The 19,501-nt window shown below is 38.1% G+C and overlaps 1 protein-coding gene across 1 annotated transcript; it reads right to left on the bottom strand.

Moving 5' to 3' along the window:
• Positions 1–262: 262 nt before the first annotated feature.
• On the bottom strand, positions 263–18,658 carry LOC146449648 (importin-5-like). The gene is made up of 27 exons (XM_085101443.1): positions 18,386–18,658; positions 16,853–16,930; positions 16,302–16,491; positions 15,432–15,534; positions 14,689–14,785; positions 13,933–14,034; positions 13,243–13,368; positions 13,035–13,110; positions 12,592–12,636; positions 11,920–12,007; positions 11,291–11,397; positions 10,736–10,950; positions 10,404–10,577; positions 9,425–9,640; positions 8,816–8,899; positions 8,281–8,413; positions 7,604–7,671; positions 6,135–6,576; positions 5,934–5,989; positions 5,461–5,490; positions 5,264–5,356; positions 4,777–4,851; positions 4,266–4,343; positions 3,964–4,030; positions 3,527–3,755; positions 2,164–2,305; positions 263–1,358 (listed from the first exon to the last, which is right to left on the bottom strand). The coding sequence occupies exons 1-27, from the start codon at positions 18,503–18,505 to the stop codon at positions 1,269–1,271; spliced, it is 3,324 nt and encodes a 1,107-aa protein (XP_084957569.1). The 5' UTR covers positions 18,506–18,658; the 3' UTR covers positions 263–1,268.
• Positions 18,659–19,501: the final 843 nt, after the last annotated feature.

Genomic DNA, 19,501 nt, shown 5'->3' with positions numbered 1-19,501 from the left:
AATGACGTAATGAGTTCGCGCCAAAAATTGAGAGTGGGAAGGGAACGCCTGGTACTAGGCTGAGAAGATGTACTAACAACTTCTCATAACATATCTATGACATCGAAATATAAAATTGGCATTTCAATCCTGGAATTTAAAGGGTTCAAGATGGGGGAAATTTTTCAAAAGCCACCACTATGCGTGACAGGGGTTATTTTTTTCCGCGAGTGTCTGAGCCTCTGGAGCCAGGAGACTTGTTTAAAATTATTCCGCTACAACATCGATTATCAACACACATCTTTTTCTTTTAGTTTTTGTTTAGGTTATTGTTCACATAAGCGTGAAAGGATAACCTCCAACATCATATTTCTCCTCCATGTAGTATCAAGACTAGGTCAAACATTCGGTTCAGGAGAATAAAGAGCATGATCACTCATTTTAACCCTTAAAACCCAGTATCAACATACATTTTCTCTTAACTGTTCTCATTAGTTTTCTTATGGAACTAGTTAGGAGATTTTGTTAAAACATCAAGACCTCTTGTCTTTAGTGATCATTTCCTTTTTTCTTATAAGCTGAATACTTGATCAGGTTGTGATACTGTGAAGAGAAATTGCAAGCTTATCACTATTTGGGCTTCAAGGGTTAAAAACTCCTGTCCTAACTGCTATTCTAAGGACTACACAGAGACCAGACCAGTTAAGGGACTCTGTAAGTGGATACTGGGACTCAAAGGGTTACACGACATTAGCTATACGACGTCTAATTTATACGGTTGTATCACCCAAACAACGCCTCACCTAATTTGAGATTTTAAAATCATTTCTCTCAACTTTGAGCGGTCTCTTCTAATTTATGCCAGGCTACACCTAATTATTTATAATTTAAGCTAATGAGACAATTATGCAAACATAAGATCGCTCTATCATTGCATCAGTAATTGCTAATGTCGTTTTTGTGTTTTTTCTGTCTTCATTTCTTGTAAAATGTTCCTCTTCTAACACTCCATTTTTCTCCGTTCCGTTTTCCATTGTCCACTCTTTCGATCTCCATTTCCAAAATCAAGGGACCTTGTACTTCTCACTTCGGGGTTTCTAAATAATACAAGTCGAGTTTTTTCCCTTTGTTTCACTTGTAAGAAAATCATAATTTTTCAGTGTTCACGGCAGGGGAAGTCAACAGAATATGGGGCGCATTTCATGCATAAAAACTGAAGAAATCTCTGCAGCTTGGGCGCAGTTTACCCGCGGTTTTTGCGGGTGTCGAGGTTATGTGCCAGAAGTTAATCAGCTTTCTGCTTGTAGTGCTTGTTTTAAGGCCTCCTGGTGAAGTTCGGTGAGCTGTCCGACACATGCCGTCCACATATCTGCAGCAGTCTGAACAAGTCACAAAAAAGATTAGTTGTGAAAGAAAATGGACGACATAAAGCACAGTGCACGTATGTTCTGAAACGAAATTAAGTCGAAACTGATACACAGTTTGCTTTGTTTCTCTCCTTTGTCTCTTTTATTTCGACAGTGTCTGTAAATAGCATCTCATGTTCTGACCAAGACAACAGCCCCCCCCCCCTCTCCCCTCACAATGCCCTTTGAAATTATTTCTCGTTTGTCTGTTCCCTTGAACGAATCCCTCGCGAGAAGTTTGGGTTGGAGAATAAAACGGCAAAATTTAAAACAGTGTTTCAGACTGACAAGCAAAACACGACCTACTTCAGACCAAAATGGTCGAGATCTGTATCCTGTTCCAAACGAAAACGCCTAAATCCCAATACCCTTTTGCGCTGCACATGCGTAAAGAGAAGTACCCCTCATCCAAACCCCACCCCCCCCCCCGCCTCCCGCCAATTTGACCCTTACTGATAGTCGTCGTTAGGACAAATCTCTATTTTGCATGCCATTTATTCCATTTTGTATTCCATGTGTTTAAAACTGTAAATGGTTTGAACCCAGGAGTCATGTCATAAGCACGTAAATTACGATCATCCGGGTGAGTGTAGTCCTGAGGACTGTTTGAGGTGACTTTGACATTGAGGTGTCATCTCAAACAGTCCTTCTCCAGACTACACTCACCCGGATGATTATAATTTACGTACAAATTCTATGTTTAGTTAATCAACTTTATTTCTCGATATAAGCAAACATGTTTGTCGTCAGGCGCCCTTATTTCTGTAATTGCTCTCACCTGGATTTGTCGAATAATGGAAAGCACTCTATTTCTCGCAGACTCGTCGCCACTAAGAACATCGTGGACAAACACCTCTCCAAAAATTTGAAGTATTCGTGGCAGATTACTGTTTTCTGTACCCAAAGCAAGTGGATGATTTCTGTTTGAAAGACAAATAATAAATCATTAACTTTGAAATCTACTATATAACAAAACAGGTCTGCCTTCTAGACTTCTTGATTTGTGTGGTTTCGCTACACGTTTTGCGGCGGGTTTCACTGAAAGTTACAGTCAATCCAGGTCACGCGTGAACAGTATTTCCAAGAATGAAATGAACATTCGAATTTCTCTCTGTAATGTCCGACGTTTGAATGGAATGTTGGACATTTCTCTGGAAATCGTTCCGAAAAAGACGTATTAACTGAAAAAAAGATTCAAAATACTTGGGAAACAATTGTTATTCTTGAAATATTCAATTTTGCAAAGTAAAGAAAAATTCATACGGGAACTCTGAAATCTCGTTGGCGATTTTCAAAACTGACAAGTAAATCTCAAAACTCCATTCAAATTTTAAAAATATCGCTCACGCGTTACCTGGGTTGACTGTAATGCATCTGGCCAATACAACAACTGTAAATAGTCTAACATTCAGTGACACAGTCAGAATTTGAAGAAAACCATGCAACTAGTATCGGGAACGCATGCAACCAGTGCTAAGCGCGGGAAAACTAGTGTAACCAATCAAAATTTACCTTGGGTTTTCTCCCGATTGGTCCAATTACGAGAATGGTGTTCTGACTCGTTAGAGTATCTTAACAGGAGTTTTGCAGTGTGCTCAGAGATGGGCAATATACTGACCAAGTAAAGTAGAGTAGAGTAGAGTAGAGTAGAGTAGAGTAGGGTAGGGTAGGGTAGGGTAGGGTAGGGTAGGGTAGGGTAGGGTAGGGTAGGGTAGGGTAGGGTAGGGTAGGGTAGGGTAGGGTAGGGTAGGGTAGAGTAGAGTAGAGTAGAGTAGAGTAGAGTAAAGTAAAGTAGTAAGTAAAGTAATTTTTTTATTGTCAATAACATGGGGAGTGCTTGTACAATCTCCCGAGTCAGAGCCACATGATAGAGTGCTTGACAATAATTCAGATCGAATTGGAATTTGGAGTTGTTTGTTTTTGAGGAGAGGGGAAGAGTACCTAGTGAAAAACCTCTCGGAGCAAGGACGAGAACCAACAACACACTCAACTCACATATGACGCGGAGTCCGGGAATCGAACCCGGGCCACATTGGTGGGAGGGGAGTGCTCTTACCACTGCGCCATCCCTGCTCCTCTCACTCCCCTGACTATGACTACAAAACATAGAAAGGAAAAAAAGTATTCTACTACTCACTTACCCTTCAATCAAGTCACAGAGATAACCATACACATGTGGCGCTTCTTCTTTATCCTCTGTAATCGGCAGTGCCGCAATAAACGCTGGAATGACTTCGTTAAGTGGGATATTTCCGCGATTGTATTTACATATTTTTGCAACCGCCGAAATTGCGTTTTCTGTTGCATTAATATTTTCGCGAGTTCTGGAATCTTCGGCGTTGATGACTTGAAATAACAATGGCACTACCTCTGAAAACGAAAAAACAGTAAATTAGAAACAAATATATCTACTCATGTATTCACGCGAAGCAAACGCGAATTCCTTTCCGTCGCGCGCGGAGTATCAACGCGACGGATTACGCGCGCGTGAGCAATCCGTCCCCAGAGCCCGCGCGCAGACTCTGGGAACGAGATTGTAAGAGTAGACGCTTTCCAAGCTGGCACTTATTTAACAGACCTGCGCATGCGTAAATATACTCCTCGCCTCCATACTGAGCCATCACTCCACAACCATAACAAGCGGCCTGAAAAAGAAAAAACAGATGACATCACATGGTAATCCAAAGGGGAGCCCCTTCCATGGAATAGCATCACATGCGGGGGTGGTGTGGGGGTGTGTAATGTAACGTGACATGGCCTTATGAAATGACAATTCTGCTTCACATCGATGAATACCGACAGCGCATAGCCACTTGACAACTAGCACAGATGAATGTAAGGATGGTCGTAAACGCAACAAGTAAATAAGTTAAAGCATACCTGTTTAACATCAGCATTTCTGTCCACAACATAGTTCATCATTGGCTGAAGAAAATATTCTTTATACTTAAACGACGCCTGCAAAACAAGGACAAAGATGAAAATAAATCACTCTATTTACGTGTCAATTTATTTAGCGCAGAGCACTAATTGGGGACACTTTCCGGATCGAATGGGAACTTAGGAGGCATAGGATAATTTTTATTTATTTTAGAAGTGTTGGTTTTTGATGAGAACACTTAACCCACATAATTATGACGCCGAGTCCAGGAATCGAACTCGACCACATTGGTGGGAGGCGAGTGCTGTCACCACTGTGCCACCCCTGCTCTCCCGAGTCAGACAATCTTTACATTACCCTTCACACATATTTTATGTTTCAAAGAAAGAAGAAAGGGGAGCCGGCCTGACATCTTGTGACCTACACGACGGGGGGGGGATGGGTGGTAGTTGTGAACAAGTCCTCCTTCCTCCCCTCCCCTCCAGCTAGTGTTGGTAGGTTGATACTCACCGGCCCAGTGTGTTCTATGACGTCATCAAATACACACAAGGACCACTGCTTGTCTTGAGCAAAGCCGCCAGGGGCCTAAAAAATAGAATTTGAATTGAGTCAAACAAATGCCAGATCGAAGGTGTTGTATTCCATCTAAACGTGTGTGCATGCTGCTACTTTCGAGATGTACATAGCATAAATTATGGGAAAAACAGTTTGGTAATAGAAATTTGATAACTTATGTACATTATTTAAGGCCAGTCTGTTCATACAAACTCTCACTTCATAATGGTTTTTTTTAAATGATTTCATATCAAATATGCATTTTTTTCTAAGCATATCTAACACGTTATTTTTTTAAGCATATCGTAACAACACAAACTTGGTTACCAAAAAAATTAATGGTTTAATAATAAATGGCTGGAAAAGATCTGCTGGGATAGCGCGCACTGTATACAAAGTACAAAATAAAACTGCACAAGCGCCAGTCAAATATTTCACTTACCAATAAAGAGTGGAAATCAGGAAGAAGTTGTTCAAAGAAGGGCAAAGCAGCATCTTTGTGTGTTCCAAACAAAGCGTGCATGATATCAGACACCTGATTACAACAAACAGTAAAGTAGTGAGGGGTATGCTCCCCTATGGACATTAAGGAAATAATTTTTTTCATTCAGCAAACATTGACAGAAAAATGATCCCTACCTTGCTCAAGATGTGTACGTCAGTCTCGTGCTGAAAAAAGAGACAGGAAACTTTATTTTAGTCTTAATGTCTGTCACAGTAAAAGGGCACAGAAAAGACAAACTTGAAAGATCACCAAAGTGGGTCAGACGCATGGAGTGAAACACAAAAAAAAAAAAAAATAAATAAATTGCTTTATTTAAGTGTCAATGTATTAAGCACAGAGCACTTAATACAGAAGTTCCTTCCTGCAACAGTTAAACTTTCATTAATCATAAATGCCAACATTTTATCAACCCTGAAAACTTATGTAGAAATGACCGGTTCAACCAAGTTTGCAACACTGTACAATGGATACACTGCAGCGAAGGAAATTAAGGGAATTTTACCAGATATTTAGGAAAAAATTGTGATATTGAGAACCTTTTATGAGAATTTCTGGAAACATATTTAGATAATTTTTTGAGATATTTGCATCTGAGCCTACACTGTACCTCATCTTGTAAATCTTCTTCTACTTCTTCATCATAATCTTCTTCTTTTCTTCTCTCTGTCCAAAATATTATCCACAAATCAGGACAACAAAACGCCAAGAATGACTGAATCAAACACATGAACAATCAAATCAAACTTGACAATGAAAAAATGGGCACAAACAACTAAATAAAGGACTCAATCAATACACCAATACTCACGTTGTCTTTCCACCTGTCTGTTTTTATGCATTTCTATAATATCATGTAGCGTGGTGCCAAGCTCAGTGAAATAATCAGGTGTCATACACCCTACTCCCAAAGTCTCTATACACTGAGCAAGTGCATTCATAATCAAAATCTGCACTTCCGGTTCGGGTTCAGCACTCATGGCCTTGAGCACTTCTGGGCACATAAAGGCCCACATTTGCCTGACATAGGCATCTCCTTTGATCTTAGCACACTCCAAGAGGTATGGTAATGACTCTGCAGCCGCCGTCCGTACAAGATCGTGGAAGTAAAATTTGAGCAAGGGAACCATCAGTTTAACAACTTGCTCCGTGTATGGAGCAAAGCCTTCTTTGAGCTCCCTGGCATAACAGACCAGCATCTGACATGCTGTGCTTTTGTCTTCCAGACCAGCTGTTTTGATTCCGAACTTTTGCTGTCGGAAATATAACAATGAAAGCAAGAGTTTAAGGTGGTCTGTTCTTTAAATCAAGTGACCATTCCAATGACACCTACTGAGCAGTACTTTCCTGTGGTGCTGTTTATTATGCTGTACAAGGTGGTTCTAACTTTTGAGTCTGTGAATGAAATCGTAAAGTGTGACCATTCAAATGAAAGCTACTGAGCAGTACTTTCCTGTGGTGCTGTTTATTATGCTGTACAAGGTGGTTCTAACTTTTGAGTCTGTGGGTGAAATCCTAAAGTGTGACCATTCAAATGAAAGCTACTGAGCAGTACTTTCCTGTGGTGCTGTTTATCCCTTTAGCCCCCAAGAGTGCCAATTGGCACATAATTCCATAACTCTTTCAATATTTGACAGATGTCTATGAATTTTTGACACAGAGATGATCTTGTGAAGATCTACTCATTAAAAGGATAAAAACTTAACCCCCTCCCATATGTGATATGGTTGACCACCCCCATAACTTTTCAACTTTTTTCCCCTAGAAGTTGTGGGTCTTAAAGCATCTCTCACATTAATGAACATGTTGAGAACTGCAAAATGAGCTATAGTTTAGAGGTATACGTAATATACACAAGGATTGGGACGTTTTTGAACTTTAAAATTTTTACGTTTTAAAGCCATTTATCTCAAAGCCATAACTTTTCTCGTTCATAATTATATCAGTTATGAACTACACTCATGAGTAGCTTTAAAATGGTATATCATACATGCACATTGAGTCTGTGTTCTTGGATCTGGAGAAAATGTCGTTTTGCCTTGGGGGTTAAAGGGTTATTATGCTGTAGAAGGTGGTTCTAACTTTTGGGTCTGTAGATGAAATCCGTAAGTGTGACCATTCATATGAAAGTTACTGAGCAGAACTTTGCTACAGAATTTTGGAATCAGACCAATCTTCTCGACGCACTACACCAACAGAAGAAATTGGCTGACAAATTATAACATACTAAATGGACTGATATATGAGAACATGCAAATTAGCCTTTAATGAATGAGCTACCTGGTCACCGAGTGTTATAAACTGCCATCCTTCATCTTCAGAATACTGTCCACTCTTAGGATCATCAGCTGTGAAAACAAACACTATCAACAATGTGTGTACATGAAATAAAAAGTAAAAGAAAGACACATTTTTGAACAAGCCATTTCCGAGTTGCTTTGAACTTCACTACGAAAGCAAGGCAGGGCTTTGTGCATCATTTTCATTATGAAAATTAGTTTTCATTCACATGCAGACAAAACTAATTTCCATTTGAAAAACTTTGCACTTAGCCTTAGTTTCAAAATCTGGTTCAAAACAACTTGGACATGGCCTATTGTATTGAGAATGATTTATGATCTTTATTTTCCAAGAGAACAGCCTTAACCAGTAGACACAAAATCTTCAGTTTTATTTGCAGAACCAACATGTAGTGTTTGAACTGTTGCATGTAATACAGTAAACACCCAAATTTAGAACCTACTTTTTTCAAGGTCAGCCTGAATAAGTCTTCATACATTTACTGTAAGGTTCTTATATAACAGGTGGCTAAATGACGAATTTCAGCCTGGAGGTTGTTAATCCACTTGTTCTTTTATGCAGGTGTTCACTGTATCCATTCATTAGAATAAGCACGAAATCTTGAGTACGGTTTTGGAAACCAAATCAAATAACTAATAACATATTTCAAGACAAACCATCAATGACTGCCACTTCAGGCTTGATTGATGCTGCTTTCATGACAGATGGCATCACAAGGGGGAGGTACTGAGTGAATTCTGTTCCAAAAATCTTGCACATCCTGGCCCAAGCTGAGATCATGTAGGAAATCTGATGGAAAAAGAACATGTTTATGAACAAACAGAGCAAGTCCAACTAAACAGTCTGATATTAAATGTATTAAGGACAGTGCTTCCTTTTTGCTACTGCGGATATGTTCTGTGCATCTCTGAATGGTCCAAGAAAGTCGGATCCATAATGGCAGGAATTTATTTCAGTCAAGTCTGTTTTTTTTTTGCCTGGGATTTAGCTGCTGTCTGTATTTTTGGTGTGTCCGTGATAGCGAGGTGTCCACAAGGTGAGAGTTGACAGCAAAACTTTTGTTTTACGTTTTTATAGTTTTACATTCAACTAGGAAAGGCACAACAAATCAATAAATAAAAAAATGTGTAAGAACAGAGAGTGGGAGGAGGAAAAGCAGATGTGAAATGGCACTGATTGAAAGCTACAGACCTGGGGGTCATCAGCCTCCAGTTCCTCCATCTCGGTTTGCGTCTTGAGTAATAGCTGCATCACATCATTAGCATCACGCAAAAACTAGTTAGTGAAAGGCAAAAGATAGTTTGTGTTAAAGATTTATCATGGCTTCCATCAAGATTCAAGGACACAAAAGTTTTCAAATAACTTCTGTCAAAAAAAAAAAAAAAAGATCAAGAAAGTAACAGTACTTATTTTGTCAGAACTGGCCTGCCTGACAACAAATTCTCCACAAATGGCACATTTTTTGAAAATGGTATGAGCCATTTTGAAGGGATTCAAAGGACTGCTACACAAAATGTCAAATGCTTTGTTTACACTGGAAATGATCCAAAGCTAGTTTACGGGAGCTCCACTCAGAAATAGTGGGAAAAAAAAATTAATAATCAAATAAAACATAATAGGTTAAAAATCCCAACCGGCAGGAGGCAAACCAGCTGGCTATTTACAAGGGTGGCCAAGGACAGGGCTTGAACCCGGGACCTCCGGATTTCAAGGCCAGCACTCTTATCGTTTGGCCACGCTGCCTCCTTACATGTACAAGTTTTGGCCAGTCTGACAAATGAAAAGAACCCTGAGACTGACCTTTTCCTTGCCAACCGCCAAACCAATCAAGCTGATGCACTCAATTGTTTTTCCTCTCAGCATGCGATAATCAGATGATAGGGCATTCTGCATGATGAATTTCAAGTTTGGCATAAAGCGATCATAGTAATGTAGAAATTTCTCTTCTGCAGTGTCAGCAACTGTGGCAATGGTGGTGACAACCTGCTCCAGAACAAGTTTACTACCACGCTCAAGCTGTTAGACACAAAAGGAACAATTATTATACATCAACAGTGATTTGGAGCCACTCTTGTAACTGTTACTGGCACCAGCCCTTTGCTGTCGACAGTTATCTTACAACAGCTCAAGTTCCTTGGCTATATTTTGCCCATGGATAAGGATGAACCCACCAACATTTACGCATTGTATGAGCCATCCCATGGGAGAAGACCCTCGGGGAGACCAAGGAGGTCCTTACTCCACCAAGTCCTGGAATGGATTGACCCCAACAATTACCTCCCAGAGGACATCACGCACAGACATTGTGTGCTCTGCCCAAGACTCAGCCAGTTGGAGGTGTCTTACAGTCAACTGTTCCTCTCAGCCAACCGATGACGATGATGATGAGTGATCAGCATCAAATTTCTCCTTGCAATATATGCTTATTCAACCCCTGAGGTCATGAGAAATAAGGATATGATCACCCAAGGTGAATTTTCTTGATATTTTAAAATGTCTCCACAGTACTTTTATAAGAAAAGTATGGGGACAAGATAGGAGAATTTGTTCTTTGATATTAGGGGTTAAAGTGCTAAGATCAGAATTGATTTCTTGGGGCCAAACATTTTACAAGGGTACCTTAATGTTACTATTTTATGCATGTTTTCCCTTTAAGATTTAAGGAATATTAAATTTGACATCAGTCTATTTTTATTCTGTTTAAAATAATTATCTCAAAAGAAAAATATCCAAATAAACTAGAAAAAATCTTTCCAGAATGGAAAACTGAAGGCCTTACCTCTCTCATCTTTGAAGAAAGAACAGCTTCAAGCTTAACCAAGATACTATCCAGATAGGATGACAGAATGTTCTTGGGACAGTCGTCACTGAAATTGACAAGAGCTGCGGCAGCATGTGCTTGCACACGAGGGTTTGCTGTGTCGTCCAAAACAACTAGAAGACCTGGAATCACCTGGTCAGATGATATAATAAATTATCAAATGTCAGTTTTCTCTTTCTTAGCTCACAGTGTGACACATGTAAATGACTTTCTGATTCTGCAAGTGGTTGATTAAAAGAAATTTAACAAACAGCACATGCTTTAAAACCAAAATTACAATATAAACTTACTCTTGAATGGAACTTCTTTTGAAATCCTGGAGCAAAATCAGTGGAAAGCTGTCCGACGGCATTGCAAGCTGCATATCTCACACGTGGGTGAGCGTCCGTCAGGAAGGGCAAAACAGTGTTTACTATGTCTGGCAGTAATGTTTCCATTTGTTTATAACAGCCTTCACCAACAGCTGAGATTGCCATCAGTCCAGCATGACGATATCTCCAGTCACCTGATACAAACAAATTGCAAGTATGAGACCAATGATACAGTTGAAACTTCACTAACAACTCCCTTGCATAATGATCTGATAGCAAATGGCTGTTATGGAGAATATGCCTGGGAGTATACCACATTCAAAAATAATAATTATAGAAATAATGTTTCTTGATTTACACATAGTTTATAACTGGCTGCTTTCCTTGTGGAATCAGCTTCTTAAAGTCTTAATGACAGCCCTGAAAAAGGCTACACTCATATTCATCTTGTCCTAATGTCTCCGATATTCCTCAATACATTCACAGAAATATTTAGTATTTAGATTACAAACTGTGAAAAATACAAAAACATACCATTCTGAAGCATCTGTGGCACAGTGACAATAATGTGAGGTAAAACTGTTTTTCCACCCAAACCACAAGCCAGTCTGTCAAGAGAGCTCTCTCCTGCTACTGAATTGCTGTCAAAAATGAAATTCTTAGAGTTAATCTCTATAAATAACCTCATAACTATCTGATGAACATTTAAACGTTGACAGCTCTGGCCCTTTTAAAAGGACTTTCTTCGAGATTTTGAACAGTGTGGCAAGAGGGTAGTGCACCTGGGAAGGATAGTTAACTTGGATGAAATTATGATCTTGGATAGAAATATTTTGGTTAAGGTGTTAAAAACAGCTGGGCAAAGTTGTGCTCAAAGACAGTAAATTTAACTTAACCAGGGCCCGGCCCTTAACGAAACCCCTGGTCATTCTCTACTCCTCTTAAGAAGAGATCTTATGGGAGTTTGAGTGGAGGCTCAAATCTAAAGTGCTGTAAGCAATCAAGCCACTGATCAGGATTAAGAAGTCAAACTGTTGGGCAGGCAAACATGTCAGGAATTACAAGATTCATACAAGAATGCAATGTCAAAATCGTATACTTAATAATTATGGTAAATTAACGTTGTTTACTTCATTTCTGCCTCTAATTTGTACATGCTGTACCTTTCAGCATCTTCATCATCAACTTCATCAGACACACTCCACTCTGGATCATCTTCAAGATCAACCATCATAGCTAACATCTCTGGAACTGCAACAAATTGCAACGTTTAACATGCTGTCGCTGCAACTGAGGTGGAGTTTGGAAGTTACCTGTAGCATTTTGAGACTTTAGATCAAAAGATCACTGGTTCTAGACAGCTACTTCCTTAAACAAGAAACGTTTTGATCCAAATGTCCTGGAATGCACGGACACCTTTGAACAAGTTCCTAGAGCTCTTTGGTGCTTCATGGGTAAATAAATTACATTTACATTTACTGTCTTCTTCAACCAGCTGTATACAACGTAACAGATACTGAGGAAATGTTACCTACGGCACAGCTAAACAGCATGCCGCCAGGATATCCTAGGGGGAAAGGGGGGGGGGGGGGGTAGTGATGGACTTAGCTAAAGTGGGCCACCTCTGGCTTAAGCCAGATTACACTGGAGAATCTTTGGTGTTTATCCGTAAACGTTTAAGCCTTTTTTGACTGTACTTCTAATGTGTAAGCCCCCCCTCCTCAATCTCCACCACAAACATAAACAAACAAACAAACAAACAAATAAATAGGCACATAAATATAATATATCAATGTCACTATACAAAGGCAAACAAATCATATTGAGTAGCTTACCTATCACTGGAATATGTTTTTGGCATTTCCTTAGCATTGCTGGGGCTACAAAAAGAGAGAAAAAAATAGAGAGGATTTAAGATCCGATAAAACACACACTGCGAGGCTTTTGAACGGGTTCAAAAACATTCCTGGAAAAGCATGTGTCAAGAGAGTTCACAACAATAATATTATATTATGCTTTTGTGAACGTTGGAAAAAACATTAAACACTGCATACTAATAAGGAGGAGGTTTTATCGGGTTTTAAAACCACTGTACGTGATGTTTTATTGACCATTTTATAGGTCAATGAATTATTAATGCGTTTTTGAATGATTGACTAAAAAGTAACAATTTCACCAACTGCCTTAAAAAATAAAAGTAAATTAATTTAAACTATAACTTACTGTAAAATTATTTGTATTCAAAATCAAATTAAAACACTTTCATACAGTTACAAACCTGTTTCAGCTAATGTGACTACACATTCTAATGATAAATGTCTCCAGCTTTCAACAAGATTTGTGTTGCGAACAATCTAAACAAAAATAAAAAAAGCCCAGATTATTTGGATGTCAAATTTAGTTACAAGACATGCAAGCACATTTTGTTTCAAACATTGTGAATGAAAGTGTAAACCATTACTTTGCTGTGAATACTACCAACTTACCTCTAACATTAAATCCAAAATAGGTTCCAGGTTTGCCCTGAGAAGCTTAGGGCATGTGTCTGCCAAGTCAATCAGACATTTTAACACTGAATCATCTGCACTTGCTTGAGCACTCTCACGCACAGCCTGTCACAAAAAAGACAAAAATTGCTGCGAACTAAATAACTGCAGAATACAGTTTATGAAGTAGAATCCATATGAAAATTAGCCATGTGGAATTTTTCGTGTTGAGCCAATGACGTCACTTCCTGTAATTTGAGCCTTAACTCCCGGAACAAGGCTAAGTAATGGCGGCCGTGAAATCTCGAATGAAAAGCTAAAAAAAAAAAAATACTTCCAATCGCCGTAAAGGATTGAAATTTGGTAACATGAGTAAGAACGTCATATTCTACACGAAAACGCAAAAAGATGGAAAATGAAATTTTCGTCCCAGGGGCACTTTAAGTACAGATTGAAGTTATTCTGTAAGTGCTTTCAATCTTGTGCCAAAACATCACATCTTGGATTCATGACAAAACTGTTATTGCTGGGCGATGTCGGGTTACTCTGCCTCCCGTTTTCAGACTCATATCCTTTCTCTGTCAACTTTTTTTTTGTTTCCACCATCTACCAACTGTAAATTTTGAAACTGTATCAATAGTAAACAGAAAAAAAAAACTTGGAATAGCCTAATAACATCACAGCTCTAACCTGTACAATTCCTGGGACAAGATCAACAAACTGCCTCTGTTTCACTTCTTCAACTTGATCTGTGATGAAAGCAACTGCTGCACGAGCTGACATGAAACGAACCTGAAACAAGGTGTGGCATAATAAGCACCCCTGTACTAACGAGCACCCAAGCCTCCTCCCCATTCCAATAATGATAAAGAAAGTAAGGATATCGACACTGCATAGGTACTTATCTAGAGATTTGCTTTACATATAAAGATTTAATGAACCTTCTCTATACTCTTACAAGTACTGTTATACTTCTTGTTGATACTCATATCATAATTTCATTGATGAAATTAAAAAATTGCATGTATTTAACAATAACAATTGCGAGTGAATAGACTGTCGCAGAAATTATTTCAGTCTATTCACTTGCAACATTATAATTTATTATTAGCTCTGCTAATAATTATTAGTAATAATTAATAATTATTACTTATAATAATTATTGTTAGCTCTGTTGAACCTTTATGGTACATGTACATGTATAAACATTGGCCATAGCTTCTTTTTTAGCTCTCCCTTACTAGACTTACAGACGTACTTACTCATCCTCTCCAAGCTATCTAACCAACCCACCCTGTCCTGAAATGCTGCTTAATGGCTAGACTCCAGCTCATCCATAGTTCTCAGCTTGTATTATATTTACACAAGTAAACAGTTCTCAGCTTGTATTATATTTACACAAGTAAAACATCCGTGCTGAATTAAAACAAGGGGTATGAATCATACCTGTTGGCTTGACTGATCCTGCAGACACTGCCATAACATCTGCTTAATAACCTGCATGTAATGCTCCTGTTGTGTGCCAAATATTCCAGGAAATGATCTACAACAGTAGGATGTAAAATCAACAATGTTTAGCCAGAAGAGTGTCCAGGCATTGCTGGCATCCTGTTTGGATTGCATTTTACTTATTACAATTAGCTAGTTTGAAAAAGTCCAAGAATACTTCTTTAAATTTAAAGCTTAAGATAAAAAATACCACCCAACCCCCCCCCCCCCCCCCAACCAAAAAAAAAAAGTTGCAGAACTATGTTTAACTTAACCTTGGTTTTTGACTTGGACCTTCCAATATATGGTCACACTTTAAGAATACATGTAGTGCTCTGTAACATGTTATAACCAAACAATAGTTTTGGAAAGAGTGATAAATGAAAATATGAACTCTTCTTATAATTATTAATTCACACACATTCCTGTGATTGACCATCCAAATACAATTGAAGTTTGATAGCTTCAAGAAAACAGCTAAAGTTCCCTTGTGGCAGCTATCTGTGGTACAACAGTTTATAAGTTTGTAATGCCAGACACCAGTGTTGAAGAGACAGGAACGTCACAACGAAGGAACTCTTACAGCTTTAATAACGACCAAAAAGGTAAACAAGAGGCAGCCAAAACATGTGTGCGCATTAACTAATAACAATGCCGCAGGCACTGCCTGCTAGCGAGAGTGATAAGCATAACATACTTACACAAATATATGAAGTGCACTTTCCTTCAGTTCTGGTTTTGGTGAGTTACAACATTCAAAAAGAAATTTCAAGAGCTCTTGCCAATGATTGTATCCTTCCTCATCTAAACAATAATAAAATTTTCTATTAAATTGGTACAACTTTTCTTGAGTTACATGATCATGAAAATCATGCACTTTGTATACAGAAAATAGGTCTAGCTAACTAGTTACAACTGGTTAATTTTCAACTTTTCTGTTTCCCTCATGATTTCTTTACCTTTCCTAAAATCCATTTCTATCTTTCTAAATGTCTTTGATTGTAATAATAATAATAATAATAATAATAATAATAATAATAATAATAATAATAATAATAATAATAATAATAATAATAATAATAATAATAATAATAATTTTATCCTTTAATGGTATTGTGGTAAGTTTGGCCCACCTAGATAAGCACTCACTACCTGTGGGCCAGTCTACTTCCTTGTTTTTCTCGGTTGGATTTTTTAATAAATGTGAGACTTGAACTTTGCATCTGGGGGTCACACCACAGAACAAATATTACAAATAGAATGTGTACGGCGTGTACAGTCCAATAGATTTGGGTCTTAGGAAAAAAAGACAAGGCAGTAGATGTCTGATAAAAGAGGTCTATAATGGCACATGTCTGACTATGGAAAAAAACATTTTTCTATCTCTGGTAGAATAACTAATAATCAGCTCCAAGTTGCTTAATATGGCATAGAAACTGAACATACAAGTAGCACCTTGATGAGCGTCCTGATTCAATTCATGTCGACAAGGCCAAAGACACAACCTGCACATATCAATTTTAATAAGCTAAGTGAAATGCTGAATGAATAGTTACCAAAACGTAACTCACCAAGAAGACTTCTTGACAATTCCGCAACAGCATCGCAAACTTTTTTTCGAATTGTTGGTATTTGTTCATCGCCGATTGCCTTGAGCAGATCAGTCTTCATCTCCTCTTGCAAAGCTGCATCAAGTTTGTCATAAAAATCCACAGAGCTGGAGTAGATCCTGCGCAGCAATACAGCTGACATTTGCCTAACCTTTAATTTACAAAGAAGTCAAGTGTAAGGTCTGAGTGAGTAAACTGGTACTAAATTTGGAGATTGCACACATGTTGCTTTTAAATTATTATTGGTACAGTTTTAAATCAGTGACATTCTTACAGCAGAAAACATCTGTACAAATACCAAATTTTGGGGAGATCTTGATTCTGCAGACTAAAAAGAAATTCACAAGAATTTCACTGAAAATGACTGTGACTATTTTTTTAATGGTATGGTGCAAGGGTACATGTATGACTGAAGGGAAGAAAATGCAAACTTCACTGCCTTTCTTTGAGTAGGAAATTTTCTCAAAAAATAAGAGAGTTTTCAGGATACTAGTCTGTTGTCTAACTCTTACCTCAGGAATCCCTGAAGTCTTTATCATCTCAATAAGGAATTTTATTTTTGTTGGCTCATCAATATTCTCATAATGTGCCTAAAAGGAAGAATAATAAATAATCATATTAATAATAAGTCTTCGTCAAGGTCAACTAAGTTACCAAAGTGCTTTACAGTTTCCTGATTGCATGGTGATCTTTTTCTTTGTTTATTGGACTAAATCGGAACTATTTTAAAAATCTTTTTATATTTTGGTTTCACGAAACTATTTTAAAACAAAAATGCATATGCACCGAAATTTGATCTTGGTAAGACACAAGGTGAAGTAACGGAAAATATGTATTGACTTTCTCTGGTTTTAAAATACCCTTCCAAATATAAAAAAATGTGTGACCAAACATCTTCTAAATAAACCATTATCAAATGTTGTACTATACCAGAGAGCATGAGAATAAAGTAAAGTCGTTTATTTTATAGATATGGAATTTCCAAGGGAGGGAGGGAAATATGGAAATTACAGGGTTGGGAGAGTATAGTGAAAACCTCTGTAATGGAAGGTGCTGGGGGTGGGGCGACGGGATCTAAAGAAAAAAGAAACCTCTTCATTTTAGGGGGGAGGGAAAGGATTAATGACCCAAAACAATAACATCGCTTCAATTTGAAGCACTAACTGCTGATGACCATTATGGTCAACTTTTAGTTTGGTAAGTAACAGTAATGACATAGCACTAAGTGATGCCATGCCATTGCATGGAAGTATATATAAAACCCTTATAAAAACAAACAACAACTGCTATAATCTTTCAACAAAAAATTGTAACATTCTCAATATTGTGCACATCTGTAAGGTTGAAAGTAGGCCTGGAAAATCATCATGGAGTCACCTTAGAATTTTTTTTTATTCCCGCTGTCAACATGTAAAACCACAGCTTTTATTTTTATTTTTTTAAGTAGCTCTTACTTCCGTTTTTAGGATTAAGTTCATTTCTCAATTGGTTCCCAAATAATTCCAAGCTATCACAAAATTATCACATTATAAGATCTAAATTAATGCAGGATCTTTGATTTAGAAGTATAAAAAGTCGTGTGTTAAATATACGACAGTTGTTTAATAGTATACAGACTTAAGTGAGATTTAACGGGTCACAGTTAGTGTAAATAGTCACTTAATGTAAACCTAAATAAGCGGTGAATACAAAATTAATGGCATAAAATTTGATTTTTACGCAAGTTCGCATTCACCCATGTGACGAAAACATGGTTTAGAAATAATAACAGAAAAACGTGGGTGAATGTAACATTAAGGCTGTTCCTTAAGAAGATAATACCAGCGAAACAATGGCAAGCAAAGATACACCAAAGAATTGTTATGAGTTAAAGGACGTTGGAAATAACATGGACAATTTTTGAGGCACAAATTGCACATGGCCATCGAGTCCAACCGGCGAGGGTTCTTTCTCGAAGGACTTAGCCGGCAACAGCCAACAACGTTATTTCTTTCATCCTTGAAGAAATATAACGACAAGAAAACAAAAAAGGAATATCGCCTCACCTCTGCCTGGTTTCTGATGTTATTATCTGGGGACATCAACTGGGAAACAAGAGATTCAAATTGCTGTTGCTCGTTCGCCATTACAGCCACCATATTGCCCAACCTACGACTTGTGCGCATGCGCACAATTTGGTGTCATTGAATTGTTTTGGCGCCAAATCCAATGTTTTCAAATTTTGGCGCGACAATCAACATGGATTCCAAAGTCATTGTGTTTTGATGCAGAACCTCTTTCTAAAAACAGGGAGGGAAGGCCGGACAAAGGCAGGGCATTTTAACCTGATTAAATGCCCCACTGCATAGGCGGCCAAAAGATTCACTAGACGTTGTATTGAAAATTGGATGGAAATCCACAAATATGGTAAAAACTTTTGACTTTTGACCTTGTAACTATGGCCCCGAAGAAGGCTGGTGGCACTAGTTGAAATATTGGCCCAAATAAATTGCCCTGTGCTGTAGTGTCAACCCTGCAATCAATTTGGTTTATTTTCCCGTAAAGTGATGTGTGGCACGTGCATTTCTACCGTCAAGAGATCTGGCAACGAAACGAATTCAGAACAGCCTTGTGCGTCATGTGGTTCCCTGATCTCCCCTGCATTCAAACGTTTCGTTTACTTGGGGTGCGTTTGATTGACCCTATTCCGGAATACGAATACATACAATGATTACTAGAAATCCCTCATTGGAGGTTTTTGAATTGCTGGAATACAAAATGGCTCTTAAGTTATCATGTCAGTGAGCATTTGAAGAAATATCTTTCCAAATTTACTTAAAAAAAGAAATCCAACAGCTATTCCACTTATTCTTTATATTCCGGCATACAGTCAATCGAACGCAACCTTGGTTCATATGCATGGGACAAGTGTCCTGTATAGGTCTGTATGCTGCTAGGATCAACGATGTCAAAAGCGCCTTGTGGCAATTTTCTCGTTTTAAGCAACAAGCGACAGTTTTCTTCCTTTGCTACAAATCATTCTTGCATATCTAATAATATTTTCTAATGCCTGCTGGTTGTACATCATCTTTTAATCCTTCTTTTTTAACTGATTATTTCAACTTTACCTGCGAATTATTTTTCTAGCGATTCCTATTTTAGGGGAGTTCTTTATTCTACAT

This window comes from Pavona decussata, unplaced genomic scaffold, assembly GCF_977016875.1.
Source record: "Pavona decussata unplaced genomic scaffold, jaPavDecu1.1 SCAFFOLD_602, whole genome shotgun sequence".
NCBI classification, from domain to species: Eukaryota; Metazoa; Cnidaria; class Anthozoa; order Scleractinia; family Agariciidae; genus Pavona; species Pavona decussata.
Note: the sequence above shows the minus strand (reverse complement) of the source record. Positions and strands in the feature narration are given on the sequence as shown.

Bases quoted from the DNA above. Each gene is read 5' to 3' on its own strand.
- LOC146449648 (XM_085101443.1), bottom strand. From the start codon at position 18,505: ATGCGCACAAGTCGTAGGTTGGGCAATATGGTGGCTGTAATGGCGAAC. The intron at 11,398-11,919 runs GTACAGCATGTA...CATTTTTGACAG, and splicing joins GATGATGAAGATGCTGAAAG to CAATTCAGTAGCAGGAGAGA. The intron at 5,491-5,933 runs GTACAGTGTAGG...CTCTTTTTTCAG, and splicing joins AAGAAGATTTACAAGATGAG to CACGAGACTGACGTACACAT.